The sequence below is a fragment of the Capra hircus genome, chromosome 26 (genome assembly GCF_001704415.2).
Source record: "Capra hircus breed San Clemente chromosome 26, ASM170441v1, whole genome shotgun sequence".
Taxonomy (NCBI): domain Eukaryota; kingdom Metazoa; phylum Chordata; class Mammalia; order Artiodactyla; family Bovidae; genus Capra; species Capra hircus.
Genome location: NC_030833.1, coordinates 14,959,151 through 14,981,464, shown reverse-complemented (window position 1 = coordinate 14,981,464; position 22,314 = coordinate 14,959,151). Strand labels below are relative to the sequence as shown.

Sequence of the window (22,314 nt, the reverse complement as noted above, 5' to 3'; positions counted from 1 at the left end):
AGGGAAAAACCTATGCGGTAATGAAAGCCCAGCACAGTCAAAACTACATACATAAAATCACACATATATATAATCTATGTAGATTATATACATAGTAGTATATAATCTATATAAATTTTATATATCTATAAAAGATCAAGGCCTTCTCTTCCATTCACCCTTAAGTAAGCCCCTTGTTTCCCCAGCCTCTGACACCTGGGCTGTAGAATTGGAATACACAAGGCCCCTAGGAGCTGGAGCTACAATCTGATTGATCCCTGCTGTTTCCTCTCAGGACACCTTTTGAACGAATACCACCTATTTCTCCTCTGATATCTAGCTCTCAATATCTCCTCTGGACACTCTTCCCAAGATGCGTTTGTTCAGCATATTTCTCACGACTTAGATATTGCGGCCTCATATTGGGTGATTCCTCATCCAAATTTCCTTTCCCAAATTTCCTTTAGGATCCCAGATTCGAAAACAAGCTTAGAAGTAGACCGCCGGTGTTGCCCCTCACCTGGCACTGGGCTTCGGCCCACCTCTACTCAGTCACAGTGTCATCCAAGTGAGGAGGGGTCCCTCCCCTCCAACAAAGCTCTGTTCTATTTCCCAGTGGCTCTAGCCTTTAGGAAGTTTTTCCTCGTATTGAGCAAACCCGCCTCAGTGAGTTCCTTGAGGACAAGCGTGATCACGACCTGCCCTTGGCATTTAGAACGGAGCCCGGTGACCTGAGGTGAGGTAAGGTGAAGTCGCTCAGTCGTGTCAGACTCTTTGCGACCCCATAGATTATAGCCTACCAGGCTCCTCCGTCCATGGAATTTTCCAGGCAAGAATACTGGAGTGGGTTGCCATTTCCTTCTCCAGAGGCTCTTCCTAACCCAGGGATCGAACTCAGGTCTCCCACGTTGTAGGCAGGCGCTTTACTGTCTGAGCCACCAGGGGAGCCTTGGTGACCTGAAAATATCAAGAATCATCTCTTGCTTAAATGAAACATAAACTTCCCCTTTCTTTCCAGCTCTGCCCTCTCTTTGGCTGTTGACCAGACGAAACACCACTGGTCCCTTTGGGGAGAAGATTTCCTGGATTCCTTGACCAAACTGTAGCTGGAACCAGGAGAGAATGGAGGATGGGACCCAGGGATTATCTGAATGTGTTTCACTAAACCTTTGTCAAAAACTAAATCTAGTCACAGAAAGGCTTGCTATTAGTGTGGGTAGTGAAACCAAAGAACTACACAATCCCAAACTTTCCTAATGAGGATGGAAAGGTCGTCAGGAATAGAGAGGGCAGGGGCAGTGCCTAAGACCCAGCTAAGCCCCCAGAAGGACCATGGGCCTCTGAGACTGAGACTGGGACTGTCTCCTTTCAGGGGAGGTCCAGTGGCTAGGCACACCTTCCAGAGCCCCAGTGGCAAGAGACAGTCACTCCAAGGGCTGATCAGAGGGACTGTTTACAGAGCTGTGGACAGGGTCAAGGGAATCCACTAGGGAGGCTAAATCACCCAGGGATTAGCAGCCCCTGGAAGCTTCTACTTTCCCAAAGTCTGAAGCTTAGCTGGAGGGAGCTGTCATGAGAGTCTAGAAGGAACTGAGGGTCAGATGACAAGCTGCTTGAGGAGCTGAAGCTGGCAGGAGAGAGGGGCAGCCATCACGGGATCACAGCACAGAAGGGAAAGAGCCTGGGGAAGAAATACCCCAAACTCTCCCTCCTCCCACCTCCTTACCATTAATGGAAGCCAATCAGAAGGCCAAGGGCAAGTGGTGCAGAGATGCTGTCATTGAGATAGCTTCTAGGGCACAGAGCAGGAAGGAGAAGGCAGGAAAGATCTGGAATGCATTCAGCTCACCATTAGCTTCCACTGTCCTATTCTTTCATCCAATAAGTGTTTATGGATCACCTAGGATCTGTCAGGTGCATGGTTATGGGAGTGGTGGTAGAGGGATCCCAAGACACTTCTGGCTGCCAGAAATGTTTTTCAATCTGGTGCATATGCATTTGTTCCCTGGTAGCTCAGATGGCAAAGAATCTGCCTGCAGTGCAGGAGACTCAGGTTCAATTCCTGGGTCAGGAAGATCCCCTGGAGGAGGAAATGGCCACCCACTCCAGTATTCTTGCCTGGAGAATTCCGTGGACAAAGGAGCCTGCCAGGGTACAGTCCATGGGGTAGCAAAGAGTTGGACACAACTAAACGACTAACACTTCATCTTCATACATGTGTCAAAGTTCATTAAACTATACTTGAGTTTTTAAACATAGAATTTATGCACTTTGGAGCATCTAAATTATATGTCAATTTTTAAAACAGTGGGATGGCACCTGGCCATTCACCCAGGATCTCCTCTTGGCCCTGAAGGAAAGAAAACACCTCCAATCTTATCTCTGGGTCTTAGACGATACTGTTTCCAAACAAAGCTGTATTTGAACAGTGTTTATTTTACTCTTTGGAGTGCCTCCAACTACAGGGCTTTTATAACTCTGTCCGGGTTCTCTAGAAGGATGCTCCCCGCCCACTCTACCACCAAAGTAACCAAGGGCTGTCTGCATAAGCCACCCGCTTCTGCATGGCTCTGCCAGGGTCTGCAGGGCAATGAGATGAGTCTAGGGTTCCTGTTTACCTAGGGATTTTTGAACAGGAAGCCCTGCAGCTTGGCGTTTCCCTGTTATCCCTAGGGGAGCACAACCTTTGGGCAACTGTACCCTTGAATTCAGGTTAACAGAGCCCTTTGAGATCCCACAAAGTCAGTTTCCCTTTCCTCGAATCTCACTTCAAAAACAGTCCTGCTCCCCTGGTTGAGCTGGCTTTGTGTGTTTATGATAACCTAGGTTCAAAGCAGGCATGTGCAGAGCGCTGTCTGCCCCCCTTCCCCCACCCTGCCTCGCAGCAGCTCCCTGCCCCAGCCCCCCTCCACCCCGCCCTCTGGTCCTTTCCTGAGGAATCCAAAGGATCAAGCCTGGTTATAAAAAGCCTTGACCAACCTGCTGGGCTGTGCCTGGAAGCCCTGGGGCCACACGGTAAATCACTTGCCCTGTGAGGGCAGGGAGAGTGGGAGGGGCTGGGGCTGCCAGAGGGACCTGGCCCAGAAGAGGGGTGCTGAGGCTGAGTTCAGGATCGGAGAGAGGTGCTACCCGCCTCCCTGTGCTGGGAGGCTTCAGGGTTCCTGGGGAGGGCCTCGAGGGTACTGAGGGGCACTTACCATGTTCACCAGCCTCCTGCCCGTGCATCTGGGTGTCCGTGCGCATCTCTGGCTTCATCCACGAAGATGCTGCCCTCCTGGACCATCGGTCTTCTCCTGCTGGCCACAGTCAGAGGTGAGGATGCGGTCACCACCCCTTGGTAACCATGCCTGGGGTGGCCTTGCTTGGGCTGAGACAGACAAGAGGCATCATTGTCACCATTATCTTAATAACAGTATCCTTATTTCTTGATAAAACCATCAGTACCATTCAAGGAGTTTGACTCTATGGCAAACACAGGGCAGCCGGCTCAGCACAGATGACCCAGCATCATCCAGCTTGGTCCCATTTCTCCAGTGTCTGGAGCGGGTGACAGAGATGGCAGGCCACTGGGGCAGGTGGACAGTGTGGTGGAGGGGTGGGGGATCCTTCTCAGGCCCCCAGTACCCTCAGTCCCTGGGCATGGACAAGGGCTCTTCTGCAGACTGAAAGGCATGGATCTGTCCCCCTGAGAACTCCCATCCTGGCCCACCTCCTGCCTGGGGGAGATGCAGAACCCCAAGTTTTTACTTGTCCTAAAACCTCCCAAAGGCCCCTCGAGCCCCAACCTGCTTATTCCTATCCCCGCACCTCCTCTCAGGGGTGCCTCCCAGGTGCTCTCTTTCCCAAGCTGTCCCATCTTTGCACCTCCTATCCCATCAGTCAGAACCCCTCACTGCCTGGCTCAGGCCCCCAAACCCTGCTGAGCACACTCTCGCCAAGAGCAGATGTGGTCTCCTCCAGTCCTTTCGAGGACTTTCTTCTGCAGCCAGACTCTTGTCCCTTGTCTCCTCGGCTTGTCCCCAGCCCTTTCTTACCTCTCTAGAATTCCACCCTGGCCTTGCAGCAAGACCTGACCCCTAACAGCAGAGTCCTGGGTGGGATCTGGCTATTCCTCCAGCCTTCTGGACCCCTCGTGGTCTCCTCCACTGCTCTGCTGCTTCCTGCTGCCCTAGGGGCAGGCATTCCCAAAGGTCACTCCCACACACCCTCCTCATCTTTCTCTTCCTCAGGGTCAACCCCTTGCCTAGTCTCCTCCAACACCCTCTTAGCCCTCCCAAGTTCCAGGCAGCTCCACTAGGGTCATCCCCCACTCCTCAGACTCACTTGTGCCAAACCACACTCAGCCATCACCCTCACCTCCAGCTCCCTACTTTTGCCTTAACTCCCCTCAGAGAGCTGAACGCCCACCCCCACAGCCACCACACTCCAGGCTCTGCTGTCTGCCAACCTCTTATACTTGGCTCCTTAGAACACCTTTGGGAGCACAGCCCTGCCCACCCCACTGGCCAGCTCAGCATCCCCAGCACTTCCCCACCATCCACCCAACAGCCCAGGTGTCTTCACCTGGCCTCGAAGCCCCCATCTTTATCACCTGAAGCAAAGATTGCTTTAGTCTCCTGGGCCCTTCGGGCAGGACTGTTCTCTCTTCCCACAGTGTATCCAATGCTATCATTATTCCTTCCCTGTTACCTTTCCTCTCTTTCAGGGCAGGGTTTTGATCTGATTTGTCTTTGTGGCTCCCCAGCTGCTGGGCTTCTCTGATGGCTCAGGCAGTAAAGAATTCCCCTGCAATGTAGGAGACTCAGGTTTGATCCTTCAGTTGGGAAGATCCCCTGGAGAAGGAAATGGCAACCCACTCCAGTATTCTTGCCTAGAGAATTCCATAGACAGAGGAGTTTGGCGGGCTATAGTCAAGGGGGTCGCAAAGAGTCAGACACGACTGAGTGACTAATACTCTCACACTTTCACACACACCCCAGCTCCTACCTTTATTCCCAGTTAAGTTTCTGGGGTTCAAATCATGGATCCACCACTGGCTGTGACCTTGGGGAGCTTCCTTTGCCTCTCTGTGCCCTGGGTTCCTCGTCTTTCAAACAGAGGTAAATTCTTTGATCATAGGACCGTTTGGAGGCTAAAATGGCTAATACTGATAAAGTGCTGGTGTGGTATCTTGTACATTGCAAACAACAATTATTAACTATAACCAGTTTTTGAATGAATGACCAACATTTGACACCATCAGTTGAGGAAGCCTAAGAGAAAAAATCCACTGTAATCCTCTAGATTTGAAATTATGTCACCCTTGATCATACCAGGGGTGACAGAACTGTGAAAATGTCTCATGGACTGGAGAAAGGACCTTCAGATTTAGATGAGGTTATTTGAGTCATCAGTTGCATGCATGGAGCGTCTACTCTATACAGTACGATGTGAAAATAAATTCTCTCTGTTCTTAGGGCATTTGCCTTTTCAAAGAACAGCAGGGAAATCTGAAATGGTAGAGAATGACTTGAGGGGAAAAGGGGCATTAAGGGATGACATGAAGACATGTAGATTGAACAAATGCCTGAGAATGCCTACTGTGTGCACGGCCTGTGCTGGATATAAGGGAGACATCAAGACTCATCACGTAGCATCTCTGTGCCATGGGCATTCATAGGCACTTGATAAATACTTGACGGTGGGTGAGTGGCTAGAAAGGGCTATCTGGGAGTTTCCTGGAAAAGGTAGTCATAGGGCCAAAGATTCCCAGATTTTTCAGCAGTTCTCCAACTTGCCTGATGAACAGGGGCACTTATTAAATATGCTGTTTCCAGGGCCCCACCCCAAACCCTCCAAATCAGAATCTCTGAGGGAAGGGCCTGGGAGTGTGTATATGCTCATTCACCCCCAGCATCCAGGTGGTTCTTATTACCCAAAAGTTTGAGGAACACTGACAGCAAAGATGAAGATGAGATTAGCCTTGGTCAGCCCTGGGCTGTGCCCTGAAGGGTCCTCGCAAGCAGCTGAGTTGACATTGCTCCTTCTTAGAACCTCACAAGGGTCCTGTTTGTTCCTCTTCCTGCCCCAGGAAAGGAGATTTGCTATGAACCTTTTGGCTGCTTTTCTGATGAAAAACCATGGACTGGAACCCTTCAGCGGCCTTTAAAGTTATTTCCTTGGTCCCCTGAGGACATCGATGCTCACTTTCTTCTATATACAAATGAGAACCCAAATAACTACCAAGTAAGAGGGGCGTAAAGTGACCGTATAGTGGTGGTGGGGTGGGAGAGGATTTGGGCACCCACACTGGAGTCTTCATGTGGTTGCCTAAGGAATAATTCATGGCCTTGGAACTTTCCAGAAGGTGCTTCCTCACCAGTGATAGAGTTAGAACTGTCTGAACTCTAGGGATCTGATGAAATCGATGGATGCCTAACCTGGAAACTGACATATTCACACATTTGTGCACAGAACTTCAGGACTTCCTAGGATTAGAACCTTGTTTGGGGGAGAAAGTGGGTATGAGTAGCTTTTATGGAGAAACCCAGGCCTTTGTGTCCCTGGGAGGGTCTGGTTTCTTTCTGCACCAAGAAGTAGAGGGAGCGAAGCCCCTCAGATGGTGGGGACCGGGAGACAGAAATCCTTCCTTAGGAGCTAGAAGGGAAGCAGGGGACATTTAATGACAAAGGAGAAAAGTTGGGGACCCTCGGAGCAATCTTCAGTTCCCAAAAAGTTGCCAGGTGAAGACCAGCAAGCTTACTCCAGGTGCTCATGTAAAGTAACTATACTCTAATAACAGTTTTTTTAAAAAATAGGGAATGAGACTGGAGCCCCTGAAAGGGTAAGATCATGACAGTCCTTCTAGCACATCAGGATGTATGGACTTGACCCACCAGGGAATGACTTTCCTAAGGCAATATACCCGATTGTGCAATAAGCGCTTGCATGGAAAAAAAAATTGTAAAATTAAGATTTTAAAAATTAGCTTGCTCAGAACTCAAGCAGCTCACAGCTCTGGCCCCAAACCAAGTTTGAGATAGCACGGTGTCTGGATATAGGTCCCCAGGGTCACCTACTGTGAGATTCTAAGTAACAAACCCGGCACTCAGAGTCCCCATTACAAAAAAAGTAGATTAAAAAAAAAATGAAATTTATGCCAAAAAAAAAAAAAAATCCTGAAAGGGTATGGTAGATGTCTGCAGATAACCAAAGAGGTCCTGGGAGAGAACAGCTGAGGAACCCCTGGGCTTAAAGCAGCAGGCATGACGGGAGATACAGTTTCATGGAGCAGAAAGGGCTTTAAATACATAAAATAAAATGCATTGGACCCAAAGGAGTCATCTTCCATGGTGATTCAGATGGTAAAGAATCTGCCTGCAATGCAGGAGATCCAGGTTGAATTCCTGGATCGGGAAGATTCCTTGGAGAAGGGAATGGCTACCCATTCTAGTACTCTTGCCTAGAGAATTCCATGGACAGAGGAATAGGCAGGCTACAGTCCATGGGATCACAAAGAGTTGGACACGACTGAACAATTTTCACTTCACAAAGGATACTAACTATATTGGAAAACAGTTATCAGAACATTTAAAAAGATGAATGTGGGATATGGTAAAATAAGCTGCTGCTGCTGCTGCTGCTGATGCTGCTGCTGCTGTTGCTGCTGCTAACTTGCTTCAGTCGTATCCGACTCTGTGCGACCCCATAGACGGCAGCCCCCCAGGCTCCCCCATCCCCAGGATTCTCCAGGCAAGAACACTGGAGTGGGTTGCCATTTCCTTCTCCAATGCATGAAAGTGAAAAGTGAAAGTGAAGTCGCTCAGTCATGTCCGACTCTTTGCGACCCCATGGACTGCAGCCTACCAAAGCTAGTACATGGTAATAATTAGCTGCTTTATTATCTTGCTAAATAAAAAGGCCTAAGGGTTGGTCTAATAACTTCAGTCATTTTAAATAGTAATGAGTACAAATGATATTTTCAAACATCTAAAACAACTATAATATTAAATGAAAATACCTGTGACTTCTGTTGGTGACAGAGTATGGCTAAGACTACTGTGGTTTGTTGCTCATCAGTTTAAAAAACACTGTATTTCAGTATATAAACATCTGTAAACTTGGACATTCTGAATTCTATCCTCAAACCCAAATAAGTCAGGAACTCCTTTTCTAGACTTACCCAGGTTCATGGGAGTTGAACATGTGACCTCATCTTATGGGAATGGGCTCTAAAGGGCCTGTGGCTTGGAAAGACCAACATTTAAATTCATCTTTTCTCATTTAATCAGCGGATCAATATCACTGACCTAGCCACTGTCAAGGCTTCAAACTTCCAACTGGACCGCAAGACACGCTTCGTCATCCACGGCTTTATAGATGATGGGAATTCAGGCTGGCCTACTGACATGTGCAAGGTAGGCACCCACCCTCCTCATCTGGTGAAACAAACGCCACCAACAGAGTCAAACACTGCAGCCCCGAAGGCTGGGAAAGAATGACCTTCAGGGAAAGACAGGTTCTTTCTAAAACCACCGAGGAAAACTCAGATTCTCAGAGGCACCCACTCTCAAGTTCCCCCAACTTACCAACCTCCAGCCAAATATCTCCTTATGATGCTGAAAAGACCCAGAGTTCAATCAAAAAGTCCCAGAGGTGGAGATGACAGCCAATTACTTGGCATTTGTCTCTGATGGTTTCTGCAAAAACCCCTGTGTGGCATAAAAAATGCATTATCTCCTACAGCACTGCTATCTAGTAGAACTTTCTGTGATGATGGAAATTTTCTATATCTGTGCTGCCCAAATCAGGAGCCCCTTGCCACCTGGGCTTATCGAGAAACTGACATGTGGCTAATGTGACCAAAGAACTGAATTTAAAATTTTATTTCTTTGTAATCAATTGTGAAGAGCCACGAGTGGCTAGTGGCCATGGTACCGGGCAGTGCAACTTTAAAGAGATCATGAATATTGGTAATGAATTATTATTCATACCATCCAGTTCCTGAACAGTTACCGTGACTCTGGCATTGTGCTAATCATTCCACAGTCAGTCCTTGTCCTGTTTAACCCTCTCAGCCTGGCTGTGAGGTAGGTACAGTTATGGTTCTCACTCTATAGATGAGGAAATTAAGGCCCCCCCAAAATTCGGTACTTGCTCAAAGTTGAATCCAGAGGTGGAATGCAAAACCAGGTCTTCCACGTGCAAGTTACCACAACTCCATGTGTCTACAACTTTAGCTTGTAAGAGGTGCCCACACATGGCTCTTAGAGGCTTAGGCTGCACTGGGATGGACCTGAGCAGTTCCTTCTCAAGGTTCTCTGCTCCCCTTGGGCTGGATGTTCACAAGTGTCTCCTGAGGCCCATCAGGCTGTGTAGGCCTGGAAATTGGAGAGCCTGGCGCATGCAATCCACCATGTCATCCTAACCACTACCCAGCTCTTCCCAACCTCAATGAACAATAATGAACAAAGGAAATAGTGTTCATTTCCTCTATGAAATGGAGGCCTCCCCAAATGAACAAAGGAAATAGTGTTACCTTTTCTGTTATTTGGGCTTCCCTGGTGGCTCAGATGGTAAAGCGTCTGCCTGCAATTTGGGAGACCTGGGTTCAATTCCTGGGTCGGGAAGATCCTCTGGAGAAGGGAATAGCAACCCACTCCAGTACTCTTGCCTGGAAAATTCCATAGACAGAGGAGCCTGGTAGGCTATAGTCCATGGGGTCGCAAAGAGTCGGACATGACTGAGCGACTTCACTTTCTGTTATTTATTTATTTGGCTGTGCTGGGTCTTCACTGCTGTGTGCGGGCTTCTCATTGCGGTGGCTTCTCTTGTTGTAGAGCGTGGGCTCAGGAGTGTGGCCCACTGGCTTAATGGTCCCACAGCATGTGGGATCTTCCCTGATAAGGGATTGAACTGCTGTCCTCTGCATTGGCCGGGGGGTGATTCTTAGCCACTGCACCACCAGGGAAGTTGTTTCTTTTTCCTCCGAAGGGACCAGTATCTGTGCTTGGATGATACCACATGACACAAAAGATGCATGTATCCGGTAGAGTGATATCCTGCCTCTGTCTAAATTTCATCTTATCAGACTCGTCCCTCAATACAAAGCATTGTTGGGAATATGAAAGCAGCTTCTCTGTAATTTCAACTATCTAGTATAAGAGTCTGCAAACTTTCTCGTAGAAGAGCAGGTAATAAATACTGCAGCATTTGTGGGTCGCACGACTGTAGTTCATATGGTTTCTCTTGTGGCTATGAAGCAGGGGTGGACAGTAGGTAAACAAATGGATGTGACTGTTTGCAATAAAACTCTTGGGCTTCCCAGGTGGTGTGGTGGTAAAGAATCCACCTGACAATGCAGACAAGAGACATGAGTTCAATCCCTGGGTCAGGAAGATCCTTCAGAGAAGGAAATGACAACCCACTCCAGTATTCTTGCCTGAAGAATCCCATGGATGGAGAAGCCTGGTGGGCTACAGTCCATGGGGTTGCAAAGAGTCAGACAAGACTGACCAAGTGACTTAACTAAACTAATTAATCCCTGACCTAGTAAGTCATCTTTCTGACATGGTTGTGTCAATGACCTTCTGTAAGGCCTTAGACAGGTCACTTTGTTCCAGGCCTTAGTTTCCACGTCTGCTAAGTGGGAATAAGTATATTCCCAATTCATAGGGCTGTGGTGAGGACCAGGACAAAAGTGAGGAATATTAAAGCCTTGATGCAAACAAGCTAGGTGCTTGATAGATGCGAATTCCTGTCTCTGGAGTGTGCAACTGGTGGCTGTTAATAAACTGGTTTCTCTTCCCCAGAAAATGTTTAAAGTGGAGAAGGTGAACTGCATCTGTGTGGACTGGGAACATGGGGCGTGGACAGAATACACCCAGGCCGTCCACAACACTCGGGTCGTGGGAGCGGAGATAGCGTTCTTCGTACAAGGGCTGTCGGTAAACCCCTGCCCGGGACACATGCTGTGGGGAGGGGGCAGGGAGGGGGCCAGGTCAGCACCCCAGGGCACCCAGAGGCAGCCTGGGGACCCATGGGGTCAGGCAGAGCTTGGAAGCCAGGAGTCAAGGAAGGCCTTTGCTTCAGGAAGCTGCAAACTTCCCTCCCTGGCTGTCCTGAAGATCCGTAGCTGTGAGGCCCGGGGAAGACTAGCCTCTTTGAGCCTCAGTTTTCCTTTTTGAGATAAGCCTTCCTTGAAGGTTGGTCTGGGAATTGGAGAGTGAGCTGGGCTGCCCAGCAGCTCTCAGCCCAGCAGAGTCTTCATCCTTAGGGAAGGTCCCTTACAGTCTTCGGGAAGGCCATGAACTACGCTGTGAACTGGCCCCTATGGGGGAGTCCAGGAGGGAGGCCCATGGTGGGGTATGGATGGGACTTCACTGTGCACACAGCCAGTCCTGGCCAAGGTGGCCTGCAGACAACACGGTGGTTGCTGGTCAGCACCAGTGCCTCACAAGCCAGCCGGACCCCGGGACCTGCAGACTGTGGCCAGCGGGAGGCCGAGTCATGCTGTCCTAGGTGGCGGCCTGGATCCAGAGGTTATTCCTCCCAAGCTTCCAGGCCGGGTTCTGTCCTCATCCCCGCTCCCCCAGAGCCAGCGCATCTCTCTACTCATTCCTCTGGTAACTGATGCTCCACCCCTCTGCAGACCGAGCTGGGCTATGGCCCCGAGAACGTGCATCTCATTGGCCACAGCCTAGGTGCACAACTGGCAGCTGAGGCCGGCAGGAGGCTGGGGGGCCAAGTGGGCAGGATCACAGGTAGGGGCGCAGGGTGATGTAGGATGGGGTAGGAGATGGGAGGGGGAAGAGGGAGGGTAACCCAGCCGGCGGGGGGGTTATTGTTATTATCCCCGCTTTCCAAGTTCAGGGAGAACAGGCACTGAGCCGCACCAGCACTAGACGTCGGTCATCGAGTCCTGGGTGCCCCGCTTCTTCCACCCTCAGCTTCTATTTGAAGATGAAATTGTCATGGCCCCTGCCTCAGGAAGGGCTTCCCTGGTGGCTCAGCTAGTAAAGAATCTGCCTGCAATGCAGGAGAGCTGAGTTTGATCCCTGGGCTGGGAAAATCCCTGGAGAAAGGAATGGCTACCCGCTCCAGTATTCTGGCCTGGAGAATTCCATGGACTGGATAGTCCATGGGGTTGCAAAGAGTCAGAAAAGACTGAGCGACTTTTCACTCAATGTCTCAGGAAATTCATAGTCTAGTGCAGCAGACAGACGACTAAGTAGGCAAATAAAATCCAAAGTAGAATTAACACATCAGAAGAAGCCTATACAGCAAGGAGGGGGGATGGGCCGAGAAAGGAGAGGCCACATGTTCCACGAGGAGCTGGGGTTTGAGGGAGTCTTGGAGGGGCGAGGTTCAGATTAGGGGAGAATGTGGGGAGGTGAGCTGCAGGCTTGGGGCTGCCTGAGCAAAGACACAAGGGAACAGACTGTGTGGGACTCAGAGGCTGGGCAAGGACCAGGTCAGGCCCAGGAGATCAGACTTGGAGAGTAGCGGCCCCACAGGAAGAAGTGAGGGGAAAAAGAAAAAGGGAGACAAGGGGAGCAAGGGCGCCACCCCAATCCTCCATGGAGCCAGACAGTGGGGACTTCCTGATGCTCTTTGGCAGCCAACGACCCCACTGGCAGCCTTCTGAATCCTTCCAACTATGACTGCTGGGGTGTAGCACCCTTTGTCCAGAGATCTCCGTGGATTTCGCGGGTACAGGGTTTAGATCCTGGCTGGTCTTAGAGTGCGGCCTCCCTGTCCACCTCCCCTCCCCATTCTCAGGGCTGGACCCTGCACAGCCATGCTTCGAGGGCACGCCCGAGGAGGTTCGGCTGGACCCGTCCGATGCCATGTTTGTGGATGTGATTCACACGGATTCTGCCTCCATAATCCCTTTCCTGAGTGAGTCCCCTCACCTCACCTCTCAGGGACCAAGGCTGTAACTGAAGGGAGCAGTTCCAGGCCCAGGCGTGCAACCCCTGCCCCCCTCCCCCAACCCCCAACGCATACCGCAGGGTGGTATACAAAACAGGTAGCCACAGGAAACAGTTTGGGCACTGACTAGCCAAAATAGGTGTCAGTCACAAACCAAAAGTTCAGTGCCAGTGATAACAACCCGAGGCCCCTGGTCGGACAGCAGACGTCTATAGGCCATGGGAGGCTCACTCAGTCTACATCTCTGCATTCTTCCTTGGTCTGCCAATATCGAGAGTGGCAGATGTATTTATTATCGACGTTTGACCTGTACTTGCAAAAAGCAAAGTGAATTTTTGAATTTTTTTCCTTCTTATGGCAAAGCTGTGGTTAAAGTTTGTTTTGTCAGAGATTAAATATCCTTAATTCTTCTAAAATCAACTCATGAAATGTGCCAATGAAGAATATGTTTTCATGATGCTATCACTTATGGAGCATTTACCATGTGCTGCATTGAACATTTTGTACACCTTCACTCATTAATCATTGTGATTTCATTGCCCTAAAAAGTGAGTATTGTTATTACCATTTCATAGCTGAGGAAACTGAGGCTCAACAAGGTCAAATGCTTGCCCAGGATCACAGATCTATAAGTAGAACCAGAATGCGATCATGGGCCTGTGGGCTTCAAAATCCAAACCACTTAGCCACTATGCTCTGGTTCTCAATACAGCAACATAATTTATGTGGTCTCAGCATAACACTATCATGTAGAAACCAAAATTTTTAAATGAGTAAAGTCATAAAAATTGCACCAGCCCTGACATGTGTCTTCTGGTGCATAATGGTATTAGGACACCAATAATAGTATCCAAGTTGTTCAGAGTCTCTCCAAGACAGACAGACAGACACACACAAATACACGTGTGCCTGCTCACCCAGAACCTACCTTCCCCTTCATCTTCTGTGCTCCATTCTCTCCTCCCTTGTCTTGCCAAGTGCTTATCTCTGAGAACTTTCTACAGAGCCAGAGACAGGGTGGCCGTGCCAAGGACAAAATTTGCCAAGCAGTTTCTTGCTCCCGCTGGAAGGAGCTGAATGCTTTCTGTAGCCATCACCTGACTCTGGGACCGCCTTCCTCCCACTCCCTGTTCACCTCTGCTCCCAATGTTTCAGGTCTGGGAATAAGACAAAAAGTGGGCCACCTGGACTTCTACCCAAATGGAGGAAAGGAAATGCCTGGATGTCAGAAAAACATCCTGTCAACCATCATAGATATAAATGGAATATGGCAAGGTACGTGAATGAGAGAAATGAGCCCAGCTGCTCCACTTAGAGAGAAGGCAGGGTGTGTGGTGTTGACAGACATTTTCACCACAGTGGCCTGAGATAGTGACTCTGGTTAGCCCCATTTTACAGACAAGGAAACTGGCTCAGAAAAGTGATAAAACTGGCCCAAGTCCGCCTTATATTGAAGGCCATTTTCCGGCTGCAAAGCCCAACCACATGCCCAGCCTGTGCCATCCCCTGCCCTGCACCAGGATGCTGAGACATGGGCTGCCCTTGCCCATCGGCTAGGACCCAGTTCTGGCTTTGGCTCCCATGCTGTCTCCAGGGTCGGCCCCTTGGAGAACTGCAGGGTGGAAGCAAAGATGTGAAAGGGTTTTGACTTTCTTGCCATTTGCTGTTATCAGATGCTAGGAACGGAAAGGAAGTGAGCTGGCAAGAAGACAATGGGGAGAGGGAGGAGGCCGTGCCCTGGGGTTTTGGAGGCGCTTGTGAGGAGGCAGAGGCTGGGGGTCTGGGAGAGGGGGCTAACCTTGTGTGTGTCTCTGCTCATCTGAGAAATCAGGCTCAGCGCCCCTAATGTTACATGACCTGAAGCACCATCGCCGTCAGCCAGCCGTCCCTTTTTCTGCTTTGGGCTGTTCCTGTTACCACTTCAGTGAGAACAGGTTTCCCTCTCCTCCCTGAAAGTAGAGACTCTGAGTCTGCGATCATCTCATTTCAGTCTTTATTTTTCCGAGCTGGGAGATCCCCCAAGGCCAAAGGCTGTGTTCCGGGCCTCCGGGCCTCTCCTCGGTACCTTGTGCTGGTCCAGAGCAAGCTCTAGTCCACCATTACCTTGAGTTGAGTGGCCTCCTGTGGCATCTTAATATTGCTTATACTTCATGTGAAAGAGCAGAGTCGGTAAGACAACAGCCAGCATCCATCGCCAGTCGGTGGAGCGTTTGACCTCCCCTCTACTCAGCACCTGGCAACCCACTCCAGTGTTCTTGCCTGGAGAATCCCAAGGACGGGGAAGCCTGGTGGGCTGCTGTCTATGGAGTCGCACAGAGTAGGACACGACTGAAGCGACTTAGCAGAAGCAGCAGCAGCTACTCAGCACCAGGCACCTCCTGGTGGGGTGTGTGTGTGGGGTGTGCTCTTCTGCTGATCTGCTCTCAGAATGAACACCAGAGTCACAATGAGGGCTGCCGTCTCCCAGCAGTGGCAGGCTGGGCACACATAATAGGAAGGAGCCCAGGTTTAATTAGAGAGACGACAGGGAGAGAGAGAACAGCCTAGATGCTGGAGCGGGTTTCTATTGTGCGCACACCGGGTCACCCTGGCGCAGGCACTGAGGAACAATTACCTCCACTTGCTCCTCTATTATGCAATCCCTGGGTAGCAATTTTGGATGAAAGAAACAATTAAGTTTGAAACAGGTTCTGTTGTCTGGTAATGAGTGCTGGTGTGGGACACGCAGGACTGGGGGCACTATGAGGTGATAATTCTCCCCCAGCACAAAGTGCAACCTTCCTTTCCCCCGTGTTGAGGGATAAAGCCCAGCAGACCTCCCAGCCGTGGCCACCAGGTAGGTCAGGGTCACTGTGGATCACTCCATGGGAAGTTTTGTACCACGTATTAATAGCTGGAGAGATAAAAAAAAAAAAAAGCAATTTCCCCAACAAGAGGACTTTGGTTTAAAGAGAAAGGTGATCATAAAATGCAGTGAGAGTGGTCAGAGGCCACGGTGACCTTACCTTCCACTGCTTTTACCTTGTGCCTAGAGGAATAAGGAGAAATTTCTCAGCCTGAGACGGTAGACAGAAAAGCTGGCTTCATGTGAAAGGTGAAATATATACGTATATGTATACTCAGTCACGTCTGACTCTCTGTTTGACTCTCTGTGACTCCATGGACTGTAACCCACCAGGCTTCTCTGTTCATGAAATTGTCCAAGCAAGAATGCTGGAGTGGATTGCCACTTCCTCCTCCAGGGGATCTTTCTGATCCAGGGGTCAAACCTGTGTTTCTTGGGTCTCCTAATTGGCAGGTGAATTCTTTATCAGTGAGCCACCTGGGAAGCCCATATATATATATATATATATATATATATATATATATATATATATATATATATATATATATTTTGCTAGCCACACCTCCAAAGCCCCCAAGCTTTCATCAATCATTTACAATACATGCCTGGCCCTGGAGGATTAGATAAAGGTGCTTGTTAGAACTTCTCACTCCCTAACACTTGCCTAGCCCTGAGGAGGACCTCCCCAGAAAATGGACAGTACCAGGGAGAAGAAAGCAACTCCAGCCAACCACCACTACAAACAAGCCCCCAAATTTTCTACTTGCCAAGTATGTCAAGGTCAATGGTAGAAGTTTTGAACTGTGGCCAAGGTGTTCAGGAGCAGTGATACCCACCTGTGAAATGCAGAGGTGATTCCTCTCTCAGTCAGAATGGTTCAGGCTTCAAAAGTTTAATGCCTCTTGTGAGCCTCTGTGGCCTTTGGTTTCCCAGGAGTCCAAGACTTCGTGGCATGCAGTCACTTAAGAAGCTACAAGTACTACTCAAGCAGTATTCTCAACCCTGATGGCTTCTTAGGCTACCCATGTGCCTCCTACGAACAGTTTCAGGAGGTAAGGCACACCAGGGGCCCAGGGAAGATGGTGGTGGTGGTGGTTTTGTCCCTGTGACTTGGAACAGAGTAGAGATGTAACTCTGTGGCTGAAGAGAGCCTTCCTCCTAGGAGTAGGAGGGACAGGAGAGGAACAGCACAGATCTGAACTGTACTGGGACTTCCCTAGATCCCCAGCTTTTCATTCTGGAAAATTCCCAGTGGATGCATGGATGGGTAGATGGATGCAAGCATGCATGGATCAGTGTGGGGTCCTGGGGAGCAGGCACAGAATGGATACCTGAATGGAAAGATGGATAGGTAGATGAGAAGATGGATGAGGGATGGATGGATGGATGGAATAGAAGATGAATTGACTGATAGAATGAGTGATGAGTCCAAGGACTACGAACCACAGACAAACTGTTTTCTTTCACTAGGGTGGCTGTTTTCCTTGTCCAGCGGGAGGATGTCCCAAAATGGGGCACTATGCTGACCAATTCCAGGGGAAAACCAGTGCCGTGGGACAAACCTTTTTCCTGAACACAGGGAGCAGTGGTAACTTTACAAGTAAGTTTCCATTTTACGAATTTAAAAATTCTTGCAAATAATTTTAAAGGTGTTTCAGCCTTCATAGGACCCTCGGTAGCAATTTAACAGAAACTCAGCTCCAACCATTTTAAGCTATAATGAAAGACAGTAGAATGGCATTTGTCTTAGGTCTCAAGTTCACCCTTTAACCAAAAATCCCGGTCAGTGGAATAAAGTACAGTGATTGGCCCAAGCTGGGTTACAAGTTCACTCAACCCTGTGGCCAGAAGGATGGATCCATAACAGAAGGAGAGCGTTCAGTTCAGTTCAGTTGCTCAGTCGTGTCCGACTCTGCGTGACCCCATGGACTGCAACTTGCTAGGCTTCCCTGTCCTTCTCTGTCTCCCGGAGTTTGCTCAAACCCATGTCCATCGAGTTAGTGATGCCATCCAACCATCTCATTCTCTGTCTTCCCCTTCTCCTCCTGCCCTCAATCTTTCCCAGCATCAAGGTATTTTCCAATGAGTCAGCTGTTTGCATCAAGTGGCCAAAGTATTGCAGCTTTAGCTTCAGTATCAGTGCTTCCAATGAATATGCAGGACTGATTTTCTTTAGGTGACGTGGGGCAAAGTTGCTGTAAGTCAAGAAGTCTCCCCACTAATTATGTCATATCAGTCCCCCTACATACACATAATCAGGTTGTATTTTTGTTGTTTTGCCCAGCTTCTCATTTAAAAAATACCAGATAGTGAAATGATCAAGATTCATGTGTTATAAGTAATGGTAACCGAATGAAGAACAATTGTTGTTCAAAGGAGTTTCAAACTTTAAAAAGTTATGTAGCACTTTATAAAACACTTCATGTAATCTTCACAATATTTGTCATGAAAGATCACAGTTTGGCAGTCTCTATAATGTCTTATATGCATAAGACTTTAACCTAGTCATTCTTCTTCTTCTCAGAATTTGCTTAGGAAAAATACTTGCATGTGTGAATGAGCATATGTGCTCAAGAATGGACCCTGCATCATTGTTTTTAATACCAGAAGATTGGCGGTTGGGGGAGGCCAGGGAGAGCAACCTGGATCTTAGGACACCAATCCTCACTGAAGAAAAGCATCATGTGTATTCACTCCTACCCCTCACCCACAGAAGACTCAGCTTGGAACAAGACTGCCTCCATAGGGTCATTTTTTTCAACAAGATGAGTTAATTTAATGATTGCATTTCTTTGGACAGGTTGGAGATATAGGGTATCCGTCACACTGGCTGGAACAAAGAAAGTGAGGGGGTCCATCAGAATTGCTTTGTATGGAAGTAATGGAAACTCAAAACAATATCAAATTTTCAAGTAAGTTTGATAGTAAAGGGAAATGACCAGACTTTCCATGGTAGATTACTCGTATGAGATTAGGTATAAACTGCTTTATAAACCTAGCCACCTATGATACGGAACCATTGAATCCTGAAATGTCGAAGCTGGATGGAAGTCTAGGATCTGGTTCAATCACCCTATTTACAGACGAGTGAAAAGAGGGAGAAGTCACTATTTAACATGAGACAAATGCGGACTTCTTCTGAACTGTCATTTGTTGCTTCCCGGCTTAGGTTTTATGAATATCCAATTCTCCTCAGGCCAGGCGCATTTGTGTGGCAACTCCCTCCTCACCAACACGCACACTTCATCCCCTACACATACACACAAAGGAAGCCTGAGGCCGCCTTCTCATCGCTGTAGCAGCCTCCGTGCCTACTTCTGCTGGGTATGTGAGGTGTTTGGTGAATGGATGTTGGACAAATGCATACCAATGCTGTAAAAGGGCTTCCCTGGTGGCTCATATAAAGAACATGCCTGTAAGGAGACCTGGGTCAGGAAGATCCCCCTGGAGAAGGGAAAGGCAACTCACTCCAGGATTCTTGCCTGGAGAGTTCCGTGGATAGAGGAACCTGGTGGACGACAGTCCACGGGGTCCCAGAGTCAGACACGACTGAGCAACTAACGCTTTCACACTCCCAACGCTGTAAAGATAGACTGTTTTCTGCACTAAGTTCTACATAATAATTTTCATGTTAAAACTCTTTGACCACTTCCTGTGCTACATATGAGGTGATAACAAATGACCTCAGCTGACCCGCAGGCATCTTTGAACATAAGATATTGCATTAATTAGTCCCACAGTAAACCAACAGGGTTAATGCTGCTGCTGCTAAGTCGCTTCAGTCGTGTCCGACTCTGTGAGACTCCATAGACGGTAGCCTACCAGGCTCCCCTGTCCCTGGGATTCTCCAGGCAAGAACACTGAAGTGGATTGCCATTTCCTTCTCCAATGAAGGAAAGTGAAAAGTGAAAGTGAAGTCGCTCAGTCGTGTCCGACTCCTAGCGACCCCACGAACCACGGCCCACCAGGGTCCTGCATCCATGGGATTTTCCAGGCAAGAGTACTGGAGTGGGGTGCCATTGCCTTCTCCAACAGGGTTAATATGCAACCCCAATATGCAACTCCAAATATTTAACTTCCCTCTAGGGACAAACTGTGTGTGTGTGCTTAGTCGTTCGGTACGTCTGACTCTTTGCGACTCTATGGACTGTAGCCTGCCAAGCTCCTCTATCCATGGAATTTTCCAGGCAAGAATACTGGAGTGGGTTGCCATCTCCTACACCAGGGAATCTTCCTGACCCAGGGATCAAACCCGCATCTCTTGAGTCTCCTGCATTGGTAGGCAGATTTTTTACCACTGTGTCACCTGGGAGTCCCAGGGAAAAACACAATGGAAATCTAGAGTCTAATATTTTTAAAAGTTGTATTGTTTACAAACACCTTTGTGATTTACCCGTCCCTGGATGTGTATGAAGTTATACAATTTATTTGCAGAAAATCAGCAACAGTGGCTGTTGTTTGGAAAAACAATAGATTGCTATCAACCTATGTATTTATATATACACCTGATAAAATATTTTATGTCTATGTTTTCAGAGGATCCCTCCAACCAGATGCAACTCATATGCATGACATTGATGTGGACCTCAATATTGGAAAAGTCCAGAAGGTCAAGTTCCTTTGGAACAACAATGTGATAAATCTCTTCCGGCCCAAACTAGGGGCTTCCAGAATAACAGTGCAAGGTGGTGAAGATAGGACTGAGTGCGTATCTTTTATTCCATCTAAAGTTTTATTTTCTATATTTAGCTATCAATCTGTTCACCAGCCCATCCATTCATCCATCCAATCACCAACCTATGCATCTATGCATTTATCCACTAATACATGCATCCAGCCCTTTCTGTTCATCCACTTATCTGTCCACTCATCTATCCAGCCATCTATCCAGACACCTGTCGTCTCATGCTTCTGGCCATCCAGCCAACTATCCATTCATCTACCCAACTATTCACCTCAACTCTCCATCTATCCATCAATTTACTTTTGAAAAATAAATGATTTCCTTAAGCCAAACTCACGTTGGCAGGAGCAAGGCATCAGTATTTAGGCATATGTTCAAGAAGGGCTGATTTGTGTTGATGTTTGGTACAAACCAACACAATACTGTAAAGCAATTATCCTTCAATTAAGAATAAATAAACTTTTTAAAAAAGAAAAGAAAAACAAAATCATGTAGAACCATGAAAAAAAAGAAACGGGCAAATATGAAACTGTTTTATCTTAAACAATAAGGAAGACACCTGGGAAGTACTTGGCGGAAACCTCTGAGTTAATTTCAGCTGGGGAGCAGTTAGGAATGTAAATTGCTTTGTTTGGAGACTATGGCATGTATCGGATCTAGCTCATAGTGGCAAACTCTTCTCATTCAGAGGGAACAGAACCTTACCTGGTAGGAGCTGGGAGGGTACCCAGCTGTATCTAAAAATATGAAAAGAGAAAAGTCCACCTTAAAAAGATCATCATTGCCAGGCTCAAAACCCTCTGGGTTTTTTCTTTTCTTTGCTTTTGCTATTTTATTTTTTTATTAGAGTATAATTGCTTTACAATGTTGTGTTAGTTTCTGCTACAACCAAGTGAATCTGCTATATGCATACCTATACCGCTCTCCCTCCTGAGTCTCCACCCCACACTCCCATCCCACCTCTCCGTGCGTGTGTGCTAAGTCACTTCATCGACTCTGTGCAACCCTATGGCCTGTAGCCCGCCAGGCTACTCTGTCCATGGGATTCTCCAGGCAAGAATTACTGGAGTGGGTTGCCATACCTTCTTCTAGAGGGGGGTCCCCAACTTAGGGATCAAACTGTGGGAAGTTTCCCAAGTGTCCTGCATTGGCAGGCAAGTTCTTTACCACTAGTATCACCTGGAAAGCCCCATCCCATCCCTCTAGGTCATCACAAATATCATACATTAATGCACATATATGGAATCTAGAAAAATGGTGCCGATGAACATATTTGCAGGGCAGGAATACAGACACAGATGTAGAGAACAGACATGTGGGCGCAGCGAGGAGAAAGGGAGGGTGGGATGAATTGGGAGGGGAGCATTGACATTTATACACTACCATGTGTAAAACAGATAATCAGTGGGAAGCTGCTGCATAGCACAGAGAGCTCGGGGATAACCCCTTGGGTTTTGAAAATCCTGGGTCTGACCACTGACTCACTCTCAGCTCTTTAAAAGTCCAAGGAAGAGAGGAGATTGTTTGAGGGGGTTTGCTTTCTGAGCATCACTTGGACTCTGCCTCGGGTAGGAGAGCTTTTCAGTCAAAGGGGTCTGAATTCCAGCGGATTAGCCAAAAACTGTTTACTCACCTGAAGCCGCTTTTCAACAAGCAAAAGAACCTCATGCCAGAAATGTTTTCCTCCGCAGGTATAATTTTTGCAGCAACAACACAGTGCAAGAAGATGCATTACAAACCCTCTACCCTTGTTAAAAATGTGGTGTCCCTTTTATCTTTGTGATAATAAAATTTCAATGGCCTTGTTCTGATGTTGTTAGTTTGACATTCGTCATGTTCTGAGTCACATTTTAGAAAAGATTTGGGGGGCTGGAGCCAACTTGGCCACAAGATA

The 22,314-nt window shown here is 48.1% G+C and overlaps 1 protein-coding gene across 3 annotated transcripts; it reads left to right on the top strand.

Moving 5' to 3' along the window:
• Positions 2,903-22,231, top strand: PNLIPRP2 (pancreatic lipase related protein 2). Of its 3 annotated transcripts, XM_005698515.3 has the most exons (13): positions 2,903-2,994; positions 3,189-3,291; positions 6,050-6,204; positions 8,250-8,375; positions 10,770-10,904; positions 11,609-11,720; positions 12,739-12,858; positions 14,047-14,166; positions 16,670-16,788; positions 17,207-17,336; positions 18,537-18,648; positions 20,273-20,440; positions 22,112-22,231. In XM_005698515.3, the coding sequence occupies exons 2-13, from the start codon at positions 3,243-3,245 to the stop codon at positions 22,173-22,175; spliced, it is 1,410 nt and encodes a 469-aa protein (XP_005698572.1). In that variant the 5' UTR covers positions 2,903-2,994; positions 3,189-3,242; the 3' UTR covers positions 22,176-22,231. The 3 variants fall into 3 exon arrangements, with proteins under 3 accessions (XP_005698572.1, XP_013830755.1, XP_013830756.1); XM_013975301.2 differs by lacking the exon at positions 2,903-2,994 and having other exon boundaries at positions 3,059-3,291; XM_013975302.2 differs by lacking the exons at positions 2,903-2,994; positions 6,050-6,204 and having other exon boundaries at positions 3,077-3,291.